We start from the raw sequence: 17,067 nt of genomic DNA, 5'->3' as shown, positions 1-17,067 counted from the left end.
AGACCATTCATCTCATTCACATTTAATTATTTATGTGTTTATACATTTACATAATATTAGAAAGCCATCTGCATTTAAACACAAATGTCAATCCTAACTTTTAATTATGTCAAAAATATTGATTCCACATGAGTCCTATTTGTAGCTATAAATGCATTTTCTATGATCTCATAAATATCAAATTGTCATAAATCATATTCCAGATGCTAAAATGTGTACACATGAGAACACATAAATTGCATGTTATAAACTTCACACACACACACACACACACACACACACACACACACACACACACACACAACAAACAGCACAGAGAGACCATTCATCTCATTTAATTTACAATTGGGGTCATTGTTAATTATTCGTCGCAGTAATTCCTCACCTTATTGGCAGCTTTTCGAGCTAAAAGAGAAAAAAGAGCAATAGAGTTTCAACAGGTATGTAAAATAATGAGATAAACAACTGCAATTATGTTCAAGAGAATGTTGACTATAAATAAATTAGCAAATAAATTAGACTTACCAGTAATGAACTGAGGCAGCAGCCAAAACAGAATTCCTAACATCACAATTATAAATCCAAAGACTGTGATATACCACAGAGTGGAGTCAGGTTCTGTGGACAAAGTGCATTGAAAAGCGTTAAAAATTCTGTTTATGGCACTACACCACGTCTGCCACCTAGTGGTCAGAATGAATATTTAATTTATAGGATATTAAGGTGTTTTCCATACAAGAGAACATGTGACCCTGGACAACAAAACCAGTCTCATGGGTCAATTTTTCAAAATTGAGATTTTCACATCACCTGAAAGCTGAATAATTAAGCTTTCTATTGATGTATGGGTTGTTAGGATAGGACAATATCAGGTGGAGATACGACAGTTTAAAACTCTGGAATCTGAGGGTGCAAAAAAATCAAAATATTGAGAAAATCGCCTTCGAAGTTGTTAATCGGAGGCACTGTAGCAGGCCATCCACTCACACAAATAAAGTTTTGATATATTTATGGTAGGAAATTTGCTAAATATCTTCATGGAACATGATCTTTACTTAAAATCCTAATGATTTTTGGCATAAAAAAAAGATAATTTTGACCCATACAATGTATTTTTGGCTTTTACTAAAAATGTTTCTGTGCTACTTAAGACTGGTTTTGTGATCCAGGGTCACATATTTGTGTTTACATCTGATTCACCTGTGACTGAGAGAATAAAGCTTTTGCGGATGGGAGTGAGCAAGGACTTATGGGATACCCTGCAAGTGTACTTATATCCCGAGTCCTCCAGGCCAGGCTGCAAAAGAAAAAAAGCTGAGAGAGAGTATGTGCCATCCTGGTGAACCCGATGACTGGAGTACAGAACATTCTTCAGAAACACAGGTGTAGGGCTACCGCCGACTGGTTCCCGTAACCACTCCATGTTTACATCCAGTGGATAGTATCCCTCTGCATCACACACAACCTTCTTGTCCTCGCCAAGTGTCAAAGAAAACGGCGAGCCCACATTCAAAGACACGCGGGGTTGTTCTGTGGAACAGATAAAGACATTAAACACATGAAATATTCTCTGTTTTTTATTCACAAGCATACAAAAGTTTGACATCTCACCGCTGAGGCTAACAAGGATATCATCGCTGCCATAGAGAGGAGGGATGAGAACAGAGCAGATGTATGTGCCCTCTGATGTTTTTCTGGTGGGTGGAAGTTTAAAGGAGGCATTTCCAGCGCCGATGGCTTTGATGGAGACTCCGGTACCCTCAGATCTCCCTGTGCGACTGGAGTAGCTAAACAGCTTGCTGCGTTCCCCGTGTCGCTGAAGTCGCCATTCCACTGTTACATTAGCCTGCTTGTGATCCACTGCAAACTGACAGTGCAAAGTGGGTTCCTTCAGGAAGCCCACTTCCGCAGAGGGGGTCTGTGTCAGGATAATCATCCCAGCTGGCAAACACATGAACACACGTTGAAGACCAGCATTGCTTAAAGCGATGGGTGCAGTTTAATGGCGTGATATTGTTATTGACTCTGTTACCTGATGTTGTAAGGAGATCTTTATCATTTACTATTAGCCTCTGTAGAGAGTCCGCCTGTCCCCCGACAGGAGCAGAAGGGGTGTGTCTCAGGAAGGTGGTGATGATGAACGCTCCCTTAGTGTGACGTAATGTACAGCTGAACCAGACGTCATGCTCTTGTGCTCCCATAGCAGGCCAACGCATTACAATCCCTCCAGTGTTGTGTCTCCGGATCTCACAGTTTAATGAGTCCTCTCCTCCCTCCAAATAACGCCTCATATCAACTTTAGAAGCTGCATGAGACACAACAAATGAACACACAGTTAGCTCATTATTGAAAGAACAAATATATGAGTTATAGTAAGGGAACGTTCACTAACCTGTAATAAGGAAGGTTATAGTGGGGTATAAAGGTCTGTCACCATCAATACCAAACTGAATCACAGCCTCTCTGTGGATATACTGAGTCTCTATGTGGCCCTCTTCATTCACGTGAACTTTCTCATCCACAAACTGACAAGGAAGCCATTGAAGATCATCAACAGATTGAGATCCATTTACACCTGGTGGAAGAAAAAAAGATTTGGGAGCTAAAGGTTAAACAAAATAAGTACAAACAAGCAATCTTCAAAACACGACTGTTTCCTTTGTGTTGTGAGGGTTGTTTTTGAATATAGTTCCTGCTTTCATTACATGCACATGTTAAATTAATCTGTATTATATTACATAAATGTAACAAAAACGAAGCAAGACTTGATATGTTAAGGACTTGAGATCGTATGAGCGATATAAGATCGTGTAGTAACAATGAAACGAATTATCAAACATTCAGGCGATTCTAAACAATCACCATAAATAAATAACTTACCTAAGCATAAAAGCGCAAGGATAAGAAGCCCCAAACCCCAAATCATGTCTAATGTCGTCCTTAGGACAGTCATCCCAGTTTCTTATTAAAGCCATGCAAACGTAATCTACTTTCACTTTCGTTTCACTGAATTAATTTAGTAACAGTGACGACAACGATACTTCCGGAATCTCAAACTGTATATCAGTCATTCAGTCTTCGGCCACATGATGTCGCTAGACAGATGCGGGCCCGAGCAAGGCACGTATTCTGTTTATCAAATCCGACTCGTTCTTTAAATGGCATCACATGTTACAATGTGGGCTGCTAGCTGTGTCAAAAAAACACCGGTTTACAGGTAGTATATTTATATTTACTTAAAGAGACAATAAATCTATACAATTCCTTTTTATTTACATTGACCCACAACAAATAAATACAAACAGTATGAACAAAAATTTAGATAATGTACTTTAAATAAAACTATTTGACAGTCAATATTCAAACAGAGTTATATATATAATATTTTATATATCACGGGTATTTTTTGTCCATTTTTAACATACAATTCAAAGAGAAGAAACATTCATTGATTCTAGAGATCAAACTTTCAAACTTGTTTTAGCAAAAGAATTGCTGATACCAGCAGGTACAACTGTCAAATCAACACGTTCTAAGTATAACTTATTGCAACCTGACAAAAAAACCAGCACTTCCAATTTCCATAATAATATACATGAATCTACTCACTGGAACACTATACTGGCTCATTTGGTTTTGCTGATATGGTTCAGCAGCACAATAAAGTGCTGATAAAAAAAACAATTCAAAAGAAAAAAGGACAATAAATAAAAAAGGATAAAATATTCAAATAGAGGCTCCAACAAAGATTTTTTTTGCGAATTGTTTAAGAAGTCGTTTTTGCCTCTAAAATTAAAATCTGCTAAATGTACAATTAAAAATTAAAATTATATAAAGAGAAATAATGCCAATTAGCCTAAAAAAAAACAATGGCCTTAACAGCCTGTGTAAACAATATAAACCATGAGATCTGAAAATATATTTCACAGCATACTCCCCATTTTGTCATGAAGAACACCTGGGGCATGTTCAAGCTCAAACCGGTGCGCAACGTTTTGCTGGAAACGGTTTGCAACGGTGTGCAACAGGGTTTGAGATACGTTTTCTCTTGTTGGTGGGTGTGTCAAGAATGTCAGCCCAATCAGCAGCAACATGTATCTAACCCACGCGGTATTAAAGAGACAGCTCCAACAATCGGACCAAGTAAAGTCGTTTAAATGTGTCCGCTGCAGCTCGGTATACGCAACAATTGAAGATATTAGAAGAGATGTATTTTGCAGTATTCAACACGTATTTATACCGATTTCATCTGGCGAAAATTATTCAAAAAGAACTCAAAGAATGGCCTTCTCAGCTGCCATAGTTCAACTCTTGCGTCATCACAACAGGGCGTTCAACCGCACCACCGTTTCCGTTTAAAAAACGTTTTGCAACGTTTTGTCGGGGCTGAACAAGCGGTGCTCGCTGCTCTTGGAATCAGCAGGAGGAGACGGGCGTGAGAGGAGGAGGATATGTTGTCGGTTTCCATGACGGCGTACCGAATCTTCATGAGCTCTTAGATTCTCTGCACACAAGAGACAGTACAATTATACAGTGTATGAAACTTTACATATGGCAAATAAACGCACACACATACGTAATACGCCAACACTTACACATTCTAGCGCACATATAAAACAAAAACACACACATAACAAACAGCACAGAGAGCTCATTGATCGTATTCACATTTATTACTCGGCTCGTTGGAATGCTTGATTCTGATTGGCCAGTCGCAACTGCAGGTTCGTTATTCGCAGATAACAACCTCCCAAAATTAATAACTGGATGCAACAAATCATTTTGACAGGTTTTTTTTTTGACAAATTAAACGTAAATATATATTTTAATAACATATATGACATTATATTTACAAATGATTAAACCAAATGGCCTGTTCCTGACATCTGAACTTCGTTTCTTAAAACCGAAAATAAACAGCTTTTCCTCGCAAAAGGTCTGCATTCGGTAAAAATGAGCTAATCAAATATTTCAAATTCCAAATTCACATTTCATTTCCATTTTTTTTCTCACGTGGCAAGTAGCCATGTAATAAGCTTGATAATGTACAAGCAGCTGGCTTTTATAGCGAAATAAGCCCATTTAGTGTGATACAAGCGATAACAACCGGCTGCCCATACATTATCCCATACTTAATCATCTAGAATCGAAGTCATTTTTCATTTGCACAGGGAATGTTGGTCGCATCATTATTCATCATAGTAATTCCTCACCTTACTAGCAGCTTTTCGAGCTAAAAGAAAGAGAAAATTAACATTACAGTTTCCACAGGTATGTAGTACAACAATTAAATAAACAATGCATATTGACGAGGATTAAACGCAAAATGATGAAAAGTGCAGTAATCACATGAAGAGATCAACAACTATGACTTACCAGCAATGAACTGAGGTAGGTACCTATAGAGAAATCCTAACATAACAACTACAAACCCAGAGAATGTGATATACTCCATAGTCGAGTAAGGTGCTGTGGTAAAAAAAAGGCAATTGAAAAAAAAGTGTTAAAAATGAATAACACTGTATATGACAATGCATAATTTCTGCCTAGTGGTGATATTAAGATGCTTTCAATGTTTTTCAATGTTACAATTTTACTGTTATTGTAAACCAACAGTTTTACTTTGCATAAAACACATAAATAAATAAAAACTACAATGTTAATAATAAACCATCTTGTGGAAAGAAAATCTTCTTGTCTAACTGAACATTAACATATCCATGTAAGAAAGGGTGTTCTATTTTAACCTATTGCAAAAGCACTCATACAACGTAAGTGATGCCGTACATCCGAATGAATGAGACAGAGGCATGCTAAGGGAATAAAAAATGGCCTTAAACTCAGCCTAAAATTTTCCAGGCAAGTGTGTTGAGGCATGTTATAGGTCAACTCTACAGGACAGCGACCATCCAGGACTGAGCTTGAAGACCCCTGCTATACGACAAAAGTTTCAAGAACAAAATGTGTGTGTTTGAATTGCATCTGGTTCACCTGTGACTGAGAGGATAAAGCTTTTGCGGATGGGAGTGAGCAAGGACTTGTGGGACACTTTGCAAGTGTACTTATATCCCGAGTCCTCCAGGCTAGGCTTCAGATAAAAGAAGGCTGAGAGAGAGAATAAGCCATCGTGGTCATGCTGATGATTGGAGTGTAGAACATTGTCTAGTAACACAGGCGTGGGGCTGACGCCGACTTGTTCTCGCAACCACTCTATGTTTACATCCAGTGGGTAGTATCTCTCAGCATCACACATAACCTTCTTGTACTCGCCAAGTGTCAAAGATAACGTCGAGTCCACATTCAAAGACACGTTGGGTTGTTCTGTGGAATTTATAGAAAAAATAACATTAAACCCATCAAATGTTGTTTTCTTTGATTTACATACAAAAGTTTCTTTGATTTACATACAAATCTCACCTCTTAGCCTAACAAGAATATTTTGGCTGCCATTGAGAGGAGGGACACGAATTGAGCAGATGTAGATGCCCTCTGATGTTTTTTGGGTGGGTGGAAGTTTAAAGGAAGCGTTTCCAGCACCGATGTCTTTAATGGACACTCCAGTACCTTTAGATATCGCTGTGTGGCTGGAGTAGCTTAACAGTTTTCCGTGTCTCTGAAATATCCACTCCACTCTTACATTAGCTTTCTTGTGATCCACTGCAAACTGACAGTGCAAAGTGGGTTCCTTCAGGAGGCCCACTTCCACAGAAGGGGTCCGTGTCAGAACAGCCATCACAGCTGGCAAACACATATGGAACACACTTTAATAAAAAATTATTAAAGTAAAATACAATAGCTAATAAAAATAACAGTGGGAACATGATCCTTCCCTCCTTGTCAGGAGTTTACTTGTTCTGTGCACAGGGTCGTGACAGTACCACGTCTTTTGTGCTTGTTGTGTTCTGAAGCACATGGCACAAAGCAACAAAGGCCATGTGCTTCAGAACACAACAAGCACAAAAGACGTGGTACTGTCACGACCCTGTCGAGTGTCTTGGCCCCGCCCCTCATTTCCCCACCTTATCTTCCCGTTAGCGTTTCATTCCCCTCACCTGCCCATTGTAATTATCCCTCGTTAGTTTTCCCCGTTTAAGGCCCTCGTGTTCACTGTCCTGTGCTGGTTTGTTAAAGTTCGTGTGCAGTTATCTGCCACATCAAGTTTACACTGGTCCTGTCTTGCCCGTCTTGTGAAGTGGACTATTTATTCTTGTTGTTTTGATTTGATTTGATTTGTTTTGCCCCCTCGTGGGAAGTATTTGTTTTGAGTCCTTTATTTATTTACTGTTTGCCCCCTTGTGGGTTTTTGTTTTAATAAAGCCTTTTGTTCTACTGCTGTCCTGCATATGGGTTCTCTCTCGAAATTTGTGACAACATTATGCTGCTTGACCCCTTCAACTTAACTTCTATTACCTGATGTTGTCAGGAGGTCATTATCATTAATTTTTAGTCTCTGTAGAAAGTCCACCTGTCCTCCGGCAGGAGCAGGAGGTGTGTGTCTGAGGAAGGTGGTGATGTTGAACGCTCCCTTAGTGTGACGTAATGTACAGGTGAAAAAGATGTCATACTCTTGTGATCCAACAGCAGGCCAGCGCATTACGATCCGTCCAATGTTATATCTACGGATTATACAGTTTAATGTGTCCTTGTCTCCCTCCAAATAATGTCTCATATCAACTCTAGAAGCTGCATGAGGAACAACAAATGAACAAACAGTTAGAGATCTCAGTATTGAAAGTCCCCTGTAGTAGGTAATTTTATCCATCAAAATTTATCTTTACACCGAAATAAAATTAAACGTTTTTTTTTCTTGTGAAGATAATTTCTTCAAATTTTAAAATAGTTTAAATGTAATTCTACACTCTTGTGTCATTAAGTATACATGGGTCCAAAATTATTTAAATACATCCACACTCAGTCACACAAGCTCGGACTACCTGATATGCTGAGATAACTTTATGACATGATAGGTTATACGTATGTTTGTGATGTAGAGAATGGGTAATTTCAAACAGAGTTTCTGTCTTTGGTAAACTGTAGTTTTAATTGAATACCCAAAAATACAATACACTCAAATCAATTCAAAATTCAAATCATTATTTACGCACATATCATTCAAAACCTGTATGACTCTCTTCTCTGTAGAACACAGAAGATATTTTGTGAAATGTCTCATTGGTTTTGTCCATCCAATTTTGTTTGGTTACCAGCGTTATTCATAATAACCTGTCTGGTGTTCTGCAGAAGAAAGTCATGCAGGTCTGGAATGACACGAGGGTGAGTATATGATAAAAAACTGTTCCTTTAAGGTAAAAAAACCCCCTCAACAATAGTGTTGACTAATCTGCACATGGTCTGTCTTAACATATTAAAAACACATCATAGGCATTTAAACAACAACAAAATTAGATTGTCACCACAGGGCGGATTTTATAGAACTAAGAAATATTATGTAACTATGCATAACTGTTAGCAAAGTTTCATTATGAAACCTTCACTAACCTGTAACAAGGAAGGTAATATTCAGATATAAAGGTCTGTCACCATCATTACCAAACTGAATAATAGCCTTTTTGTAGATATATTGAGTCTCTATGTGGCCCTCTTCATTCAAATAAACTTTCTCATCCACAAATTGACAAGGAAGCCATTGAAGATCATCAGCAGATTCAGACCCATTTACAACTGCAGAAAGACACAGACAGACAGACAGACAAGTAAATTAGCCTATGTAAATCTAGTGGATATTATTTTGTGCTGTTAGAGTTGTTTTTAAATAGTATAATTACTTCTTTTAAATTATTAATATAACAAGTCAACACAGCGCAACACGGTAAAACATCACGTAAGTAAATACAGATAAAATATTTAGAAAACTCTAAACAGTTAAACCTTATATTAATTACCTAAGCATAAAAGCGCAAGGATAAAAACCGCCAAACCCCAAAACATGATGTATAATTTCATTGGGACAATCATCTTTCTTAAAACCAACATGCAAGCGCAGTCTACGTCTACTTTCAGTTTCGCTTGACTACTGAATAAGTAAGTGACGACAACAGCCTTAAAACGTGATTTGCCAGCCAGCTGTAAAATAGTAAATACAGTTGTAAATTAGGAAAAAAACTTGTAATAAAACTAGCACAAGTTGCTTTCGATCCTTCTTATTTTATAGGCGGACCAGGATAAAAACAGCGCATGTAAATAAGCGATTAAAAACGTATTTATTTTATTTACATTTAAATGGTATAGGGTATTGTGATTAGGTAATTTAATTAATAACAAGATAAGAGACAAGATAAAAGAAAACAACATTAAAGAGAATGATAAAATACATTTTCAATCGATTCTGTAAATTATACACCGCATGGGGGCGCTAAAGAAACAGGGACGTTCTTCTTTCACTTTGACACGGAAGCACACACACAAGAATTCCTCGTTTGAATTCTTACACGATGGGTGGTTTATTACGCGTCGCTGTATGATATTACGATTTGCATATAAACGTAAAACGTGAAAAGCGTAAAATAAACATTACAGTAGCAGACATTACATTTTACAGCGCGGTCATTCAGTGGAGATGAGTTAAGTTTACGTTAACTTACTTTAGCTGGTGACACTTCTTCAAGCCAAGCAATAATGGACCAAGGTAAGTTACTTTTCTCAAGCCTTCAATAAGCATGTCTTATCTGTCATTTAGAGTCGTGGTACAATTGTATATTTAGTGAAAAGATTCCATACATTTTTGCTTAGAAAATAATACCATGGTAATCATAATTACTACAAGTAAATCACTATAATAGCATGTATGAAAATAATGCTGTTTTAAAACATAACAAAATGACAGAACGATTCAGAAAACATAACATTTCAAATAAAATGAAATATGCATAAGATGTTCCCGTAATATTAACTGATATAAGTTAACGGTTAATAACTAGGGTTGATTTTCTAAAAGTTTTTAAAAGTGAAACACACTGAAAAGTTTCAAAAGAAAATGTTGCTTATGATCTTAAAGACGTTTTGATAAAAAGAAATATGCTTATATGCTTGAAATTCATTTTGTGGACATATGTAAAGTGTGCTTACATATGAATTTCTTTTTTTAAATAGATGAGTTGGATTTATTTGTAATTCTAAGATAATTGATGCTTCAGTTCTTGTTATTTTATAATTTAATTAACAGTTTTTAAGTATTATGTTATTTAAATTATGCCTAGAAGAAATAGTTTTCAAAGAATAGTTCAGCCCAAATACATTTTTGCTTATCATTTACACACCCTTTATTTTCCAGATGTATATGACTTTTCTCCAGCTGAACAAAAACTGACTTAGTTTTTAAGGATGGACTGCAATTTTTGAAGCTCTAAAAAACGCATAAAACATTAATCAATAATTAATTAAAGAAAATTAATCCAGATGACTCCTGTGCGTTAATAAATGTCTTCTGAAGTAAAACACCTGGTTTGTGTAAAAAAACTTAAATTATTATCTACAAACATTAGTTTTCATTTAGCGGTTGATTCATGCTCACAAGAGAGTCGAGTTTTGACGTGAGCATGCCCTGCTATCTTTAATAATACACCTATTTTGTTTTCAGAATCATGGCTGAGCTGTGAGAAGACTGCTGTGCTGCAGGGTGGATTCCTACTGGCCAGTCAGATCTGCCAACCTGAGCCACTCTCCTCCCTGAAAAAGGAGGACTGGAATCAGATTGGAAGTCCAATTGTAAACGCAGTCAAAGAGATATGCGGACATCCACTGAAACACACCAAAGACACACTCTTCTGGAGAAAGAAGATTCTCTGTATCGTGTGGAGTAAGCTCCTGGAGATAAGGAACACAGAAGACATTGATATTAGATGGAAGGATGACCCATTATTTGCTGTACAGAACAGTCTTCCTGACATTAATCATACCTTACTGTTCGAGTTGGTCAAGTCAATGAGCTTCTCAACTATCTATGTGGAGCTGCTGTTGTGCTTTCAACCTTCTGAGCGGTGTAGAGAGCTTGAGCTGCTGGTTAATCATGTGACAAGCAACAGCACCGAAGTAGATGTCAAACTTTTTTTGGAGGTGTGGTGGGAGCTACTGAAGGGGAGGAGAGGACCTCTTGATACGCTAGACCATCTTTTTACAGCTCAATGTTCATGCTTGTTGACATCCACAACAGAGCCATCACCACTGGCATCAAAACGATTCAAACCCGACCCAGAATCCTCCTCCATGTGTATGTTAAATGTGCTCTTCGAAGGGCTGAGGGAAATAAAAGAGCGTTTGACTTCCTCTGAGATATGTTACTTTGCCCTCTCAAATTGCCTGGACACCCTGTACACCTACTACCTTTTAAACAGTGCATTAGACCTCCCAATAGAACTTAAACTCCAAAATGTCTCTCGCACAGTGAACCTCAGAAAGAAAAATGAATCGGTGGATGGATTTGATTTGGTTGAGGTCATACGTGAGGTTGAGAGAGACCTTGCTGCTGCTCTGACTCCTGCTGAGACCAAACCATGTGGAATGACATTCATCCAAGCAATGCAAATTACGCTGGAGATTATATGCTCATGGGAGGTTATGGGGCTTTTGAAGACACCCACAAATGATCTGAGTGCCACATCAATCCGTCTGAAGGAAAGCCTGAGTAGAGTTCTAGCATCTCTTGAGAAGCTGTCACATGCTAAGGACCTGATTGGTAATGGACAGACTTTGAATAATCTGAGAGTTAGTTTAAAAGGATTACTGACCTCTTTATCATTCAATGTCCCTGAAAGCTCTACGGCAGAATTAGCAAATATTTCCATGGTCATCATAGACAATCATCTCAATGGATTTCAAGGCCTTCCTGAAATATTCGCCTCCAAACTAAGCCAAGATTTCAGTGAGGCTGAATGGATCGAGTGCCTTGAGAGAAATAAGAGCATGTTTCAAACCAAACATCTCGTGATGACGTTGATCTCCACACTCATAGCCAAAAGTCAAAGCGATGCTGGCGTGCAGCACTGCAAAAAGCTGAAGGATGTTATTGTGGACATATTCTGCCAGCTTTCCCTACCCGATAAAAATTCAACTCTTTCTCAAATACTCTCCATCTCCAAAAAAGGGCTTCACGGGTTTCTGCCCAGTTCTGTGACTGCAGGCTTTGCAGAAGAGCTCAATTTATCCTTCAACAGTATCATTCAAAGCGGTACAAACAGCAGCCTCGATGCAGCCGTCTCTGCTGTGGCCCAAGTAGCTTTCCAAAACCCTGAAGCCGCCCTGCGTCGATGCTGCCAAATGGCTGTGGTCAACCTTGGATCTCACACCCTGATCGCTAAGATCCTTCAGCATCTCCCCGGTCTCATGTCCTCACCAAAGGTTCACAAAGACACCAGAGACAACCTCATGTGTAGATGTCTACAAGACACGGTGTGGAGCAAGTTATCTTCAACTCAAGAGGAGAACCAGTTTCTCCAGTTTGTGACTGAGCTGATGAAGTGTGACCTTATTGGATCTGAAGGAGAAAAGCAAAGTTTTCTTCCTCCCCAAGAGGTCTTGCGTGTGTTTGTCCAGCCGTACCTCTTTTCTGCCAGCTCATGTAACCTGGAGCTGTGTCTGCGTCTTTTGCGGTCCACCCTGACCCAGGACAGTGAGAGTGACTCTGTACATTGGGTAATGAGCTGTTCTCCATTTCCACTTCTATACTGTTTAGCTCAGCTGTTGAATGAATGCTGTAGATGCTGGGAGCCACCGGTAGAAGGTAACACACCCCTTTTAATAGAATCCAAAGAGTTGCTTTTATCCGTCCTGCACACTTTGAGGACAATTGTTGGGAAGGAGGTGGTCCGTGCACCTGATGACTGGTCCAGAGCTCTTTTTTGGCTTTACAGTCAAGTCGAGGAACTCGATTGGACCGTGCGTCTTTGTCTGAAGGAAGTTTGGGGAAAACATTTCAAGTATGAAGTCCCAAACTCTCTGTTAGCCGTGTGTGATCTTCCTGAACAAGAGTGGTCTGGCCTTCACTTGCCTCAGTATGGACAAGGCACTGGACTTTTAGCATGGTTGGAGTGCTGCACTCTGTCAGATAGTGTCCACAGGGCAATGATGGACTCTCTCTCTCTAAACCTGCTGAAACCAGATGAGGTCAACATGTTTAGCAAAGGCTTGTTAGTGGCGGTGTCTCAAATCCTCCCCTGGTGCACCGCCGGGGAATGGGACAGACTTTTAAAAGTATTACAAGAGCTCTTACAATCCAATAAGCTATACGTACCCTTCTCTTTAGAGTACGTCGACTTTCTCCCATTACTTGATCTCAGATCGTTCTCCGTCGAATTGCGTCTTTCAGTGTTCCTGCTGCGAATCTTCCAGCTACTCTGTAGTCCCAGCTGTTCTGATTGGATGTTGCCTCAAGGCTGGGTGCATACAGGACGTCTTTACGCCACCGCAATGAGGGGCGTCATCAACGCGGTCTGTGAGAAGTTGCCTCTGCCATCCACCACAGGGTCACCTAAAAGTTCTGTGGAGAAAAGTGGGGCTTGCAGTCAGGAGGTCCTGTTTGTTTTGGGTCAGTTATTCTGTCACGTACTGCATGTACAGGTGATGATACCAGGCCAGCCAGAGGCTCTGTTTCTATGCGCCCTGGAGATTCTGACTCACTATGAAGCAGTGCTCTCGGCGTATCCAGACAGCTGCACCGCCCTGCAGGGACTCAACACACGACACTTCTTCACCACAATTGCAGACAATTTGCAGTGCACAGAAATGAAAGCTGTTCTCCACCAGAAGATAGCTCAGCTATGAAATCACACTTGTACCACACGAGTTTGATGTGATTTTCTTTTGTTCATGACAGAATAGTAAATAAACACTTGTGCATAACAGTTACATGTTTATCATTTATATTTGTGTGGATATAAGATGGCAAAGCTATCGTCTCAAATCTTGGCCCCAAAATATAAGGTTTAGCATGAAGTAACTGCACATCTAGACATAATGTTATGATGAGCTTATGCAGCCATTTTCCTAAAACCAAAGTAGATCACAAATCCTCTTGCATTCGTATGCACACAAATCCCACCTGCATTTTCTCTAGATTTGGATGAAAATAAATGTAACATTTTCCCTGGCTACATAAAGTCTAAAAAGATTTACATTAAAGGCGGGTTAACTGATTTCCGAATTACGCTTTAGACAACCGAGTCGGGCCGAGTACCAAAACAACCTTGTAGCCAATCAGCAGTAAAGTGCACAATGCACAGGACGGACATTAGCTGAGCCGAGCGCTGACGAAAGCGAAAGATGGGGGTAGGGGTGTGTTTGTTTTGGTGATTTGAACATCAACAAAGGCTAAGATAAATCGGTTTATAATATAATTGGTTTTACGAAAAATCTTTCAGTCATGCTGTAATCTGCAAAATGAGTCTTAATGAAATAGGTTTGTCATTCATTCAGTGCATTCAATCTTCCCCAATCCGCCTGTCAGCCACAGGACAGGTATTACCTGTTTATATATGCTGTTCTAGCTTTCAGATAGCATAAAATAAACAAAAGACAGACTTTAATTTGACAAGTTTAATTTGAAGTTTATGATCAAACAAAAGCAAACACACAGATCCATTGTATCAAAAACATTATGGTAATGTATACCATACACACATACAGTAAATCTCTTTGCTACATACAGATCCATTCCTATTGTTTAATAAACCTAACCACACCTTGCTGATTTTATTTTTATCTCTAGCCCTAAGGGTGAAATGTTTTCAAACAGGGCTCAACACACATTCATTAAAAACCTGTAACGAACAGCACAATATTGTATACCAATATATACCATCAAATCCTTCCAAATAAACAATTTCACACAATTTCTGTGTTAGAGCATCAGTTGCTTAAAGACAAGTCCAATGTAACTTTAGATGGGTAACAACAATAAAACACAGAGACAATGACAGCTGCTGAAAACATAATAACGTGATTGAAGCGGAGTTATTAATCATGTTTAAGAACTATAAACGGTGCATCTTTACATTACGACTGTGGTACTGTTAACAGCTGTGCTCACAATTTGTGGTCTTAAAAAACTGTGAAACCAAATGCATTCATGACAAACCACTTAATGTCTCGCTCACTTCCCACAGCTTCTTGGCCACAGCATCGTCCTGAGCTTTGGCTGCCACCTTCTGCACGGCACAATTGGAGAAATACCTGCCGCTCAGGGATTCGATGCCCTCTTGCAGGGCACAGTGTAGAGTTGTCTGGGCACCAGCTTCTATGTCCTTGAAGAACATAGCTGCAATGGGCCTGTATACAAACCTCCTAATCTTTTTATTCGTATAACGACCCAGATCAGAGTCTACAACACCTGGTGAAACACGTGCATTGGCACAACTGGTTAGACAATGCCGAGTTTGAATAGAATTTACGTAGGTTTACATATGTGAATGCAACAAAAAATGAAGGTTATACAAGAATAGCGTTTGTGAGATACAGACCTGGATGAAGGCTGTAACAGGTCACATTGGTTCCCTGCAGCTTCTTTGCAAGCTCGTGTGTAAACAGGACGTTGCACAGCTTGCTGTGGGAATAGATCTTAAAGATATCAATTAAACTATCGCCCATTCCAAACTCCTTGTGTGTGCGAAGACAGTCGAGGTCAAGGTTACCCAAGTTGTGTAAATTCGAAGACACAGTGACAATACGGCTTGGTGCAGATTCCTTCATTCTTTCCAGCAGCAAGTTAGTCAAGAGGAAGTGCCCGATGTGATTGACACCAAACATAAGACCAAGACCATCCTCTGTGGTGCCCTGCGCAAAGACCCCTGAAATATAAAGGGCATTTATTATCAATTATGTTTCTGGCATAAATCATTAAAATCAGTACCATGCTAGTGAATAAGAACTTAAAACCATACACTGGTATTATTGAAGTAAAAGCATGGTACGTTTTTGTTAGGAATGAATTGTGGATAAACCATGGCTTAAAATATATTTTAACCTGCGTTGTTGATGAGAATATCCAGTCTTTCCTCACTCTTAAGGAAAGTTTGTGCAAAGGAGCGCACGGATTTCAGACTGGCTAAATCCAGATGCATTAAAACCACATTTTTACTCCCGCTTTCCTGTGTTAAAACAAGAAAACACGTGATGTGTAAAACGAAACGAAACGTTGCGTGTATCATAACGCGCTGCGAAGCATGAACAGTTATGACATCAAAGTATCGCGAGAGCGTCTCAAGGTCAGACAGTTCCGTATGGTTACGAATGGCTCTCGCGGTACTTTGACGTCGTTCAGCGTTTGGTCAGCGCAGTTACAGTACCATATAAACTCCAACACGCATACATTTTGTAGATAAAAAAGCGTTATGGGGAAAAAATAGATTATTTTCCATACTCGTTTCACAACCGCAACAGCCGCCTCGCCGCGCACTTGGTTGCGACATGCCAGAATGACTCTCGCTCCTCTCATTGCTAACTCCACAGCCGTCGCTTTACCTATGCCTGTATTACTGCCTGTACAGTACACAACCAAAAGGTGTTTTAAGCAACTGGAATCAAACATGTTAAGCTTGACAAGCGTTTTTAAAATGTTTAAGTGTAAAATTATACGATCTACACAGTTGCGCCAAAAATATGCACTTAACGTTACCTGTTACGATGACCGTTTTACCATGCAGTTTTGTCTTGCTTTTGCATTGTGCCCCACGTACAAATTGACGAAAGAATATCAGCACGGCGATAAAAATACCGGCGATCAACAGAAGCTCATTCATTATTCCTGTAAAACGCACCACAGACACATGCGAAGTACCAACACCAGTCGTTACAGTACGATCCTCAATATCCAAATGATTTTTCTCGGGTTGCCATGTTGTGTAATGTTTGTTTCAACCGGATGAACAGGATGCTTTGCCAGCGACAATGTATAAACAGTGTAAATTTAGTTTGAATAAAGTTGACGTCAAATTTCACTAAATAAATTTACTTAAAGTCTAGTTTTAAACTTCTTAAAGTGTAAATTATGTCACGTTCTCGAAACTGTGTCACACTTCCGCAAGAGCGCACTGATGCACGTACTGTTTTTTTTAACAA

The 17,067-nt window shown here is 39.2% G+C and overlaps 4 protein-coding genes across 4 annotated transcripts; 1 reads left to right on the top strand and 3 right to left on the bottom strand.

The window, feature by feature from the left end:
• Window positions 1-346: 346 nt before the first annotated feature.
• LOC130564968 (tapasin-related protein-like) lies at window positions 347-2,995 on the bottom strand. The gene is made up of 7 exons (XM_057351458.1): window positions 2,881-2,995; window positions 2,393-2,575; window positions 2,033-2,305; window positions 1,612-1,941; window positions 1,201-1,530; window positions 526-618; window positions 347-405 (listed from the first exon to the last, which is right to left on the bottom strand). The coding sequence occupies exons 1-7, from the start codon at window positions 2,951-2,953 to the stop codon at window positions 362-364; spliced, it is 1,326 nt and encodes a 441-aa protein (XP_057207441.1). The 5' UTR covers window positions 2,954-2,995; the 3' UTR covers window positions 347-361.
• Window positions 2,996-3,271: 276 nt separating this feature from the next.
• LOC130564794 (tapasin-related protein-like) lies at window positions 3,272-9,172 on the bottom strand. The gene is made up of 8 exons (XM_057351178.1): window positions 8,904-9,172; window positions 8,500-8,682; window positions 7,411-7,683; window positions 6,418-6,738; window positions 5,992-6,321; window positions 5,377-5,469; window positions 5,214-5,233; window positions 3,272-4,504 (listed from the first exon to the last, which is right to left on the bottom strand). Exons 1-8 carry the CDS (start codon window positions 8,992-8,994, stop codon window positions 4,496-4,498), a joined length of 1,320 nt encoding a protein of 439 aa, XP_057207161.1. The 5' UTR covers window positions 8,995-9,172; the 3' UTR covers window positions 3,272-4,495.
• A 249-nt stretch (window positions 9,173-9,421) lies between these two features.
• On the top strand, window positions 9,422-14,042 carry gemin4 (gem (nuclear organelle) associated protein 4). The gene is made up of 2 exons (XM_057351132.1): window positions 9,422-9,646; window positions 10,598-14,042. Exons 1-2 carry the CDS (start codon window positions 9,637-9,639, stop codon window positions 13,774-13,776), a joined length of 3,189 nt encoding a protein of 1,062 aa, XP_057207115.1. The 5' UTR covers window positions 9,422-9,636; the 3' UTR covers window positions 13,777-14,042.
• Window positions 14,043-14,520: 478 nt separating this feature from the next.
• On the bottom strand, window positions 14,521-17,022 carry dhrs13b.1 (dehydrogenase/reductase (SDR family) member 13b.1). The gene is made up of 5 exons (XM_057350281.1): window positions 16,625-17,022; window positions 16,370-16,488; window positions 15,974-16,097; window positions 15,471-15,797; window positions 14,521-15,340 (listed from the first exon to the last, which is right to left on the bottom strand). Exons 1-5 carry the CDS (start codon window positions 16,746-16,748, stop codon window positions 15,078-15,080), a joined length of 957 nt encoding a protein of 318 aa, XP_057206264.1. The 5' UTR covers window positions 16,749-17,022; the 3' UTR covers window positions 14,521-15,077.
• Between the last annotated feature and the right edge of the window lie 45 nt (window positions 17,023-17,067).

The sequence above is a fragment of the Triplophysa rosa genome, linkage group LG14 (genome assembly GCF_024868665.1).
Source record: "Triplophysa rosa linkage group LG14, Trosa_1v2, whole genome shotgun sequence".
Classification (NCBI taxonomy): Eukaryota; Metazoa; Chordata; class Actinopteri; order Cypriniformes; family Nemacheilidae; genus Triplophysa; species Triplophysa rosa.
The sequence above is the reverse complement of the archived record's forward strand: the minus strand, read 5'-3'. Positions and strand labels throughout refer to the sequence as shown.

Bases quoted from the DNA above. Each gene is read 5' to 3' on its own strand.
- LOC130564968 (XM_057351458.1), bottom strand. From the start codon at position 2,953: ATGACTGTCCTAAGGACGACATTAGACATGATTTGGGGTTTGGGGCTT. The intron at 2,576-2,880 runs GTAAGTTATTTA...TTCTTCCACCAG, and splicing joins CCTTGCGCTTTTATGCTTAG to GTGTAAATGGATCTCAATCT. The intron at 406-525 runs GTAAGTCTAATT...TTTCTCTTTTAG, and splicing joins GCTGCCTCAGTTCATTACTG to CTCGAAAAGCTGCCAATAAG.
- LOC130564794 (XM_057351178.1), bottom strand. From the start codon at position 8,994: ATGTTGGTTTTAAGAAAGATGATTGTCCCAATGAAATTATACATCATG. The intron at 7,684-8,499 runs GTTAGTGAAGGT...TTCCTCATGCAG, and splicing joins TATTACCTTCCTTGTTACAG to CTTCTAGAGTTGATATGAGA. The intron at 6,322-6,417 runs GTGAGATTTGTA...TAAATTCCACAG, and splicing joins TATTCTTGTTAGGCTAAGAG to AACAACCCAACGTGTCTTTG.
- dhrs13b.1 (XM_057350281.1), bottom strand. From the start codon at position 16,748: ATGAATGAGCTTCTGTTGATCGCCGGTATTTTTATCGCCGTGCTGATA. The intron at 15,798-15,973 runs GTTAAAATATAT...TTTATATTTCAG, and splicing joins TATTCTCATCAACAACGCAG to GGGTCTTTGCGCAGGGCACC. The intron at 15,341-15,470 runs GTCTGTATCTCA...GTGTTTCACCAG, and splicing joins CTGTTACAGCCTTCATCCAG to GTGTTGTAGACTCTGATCTG.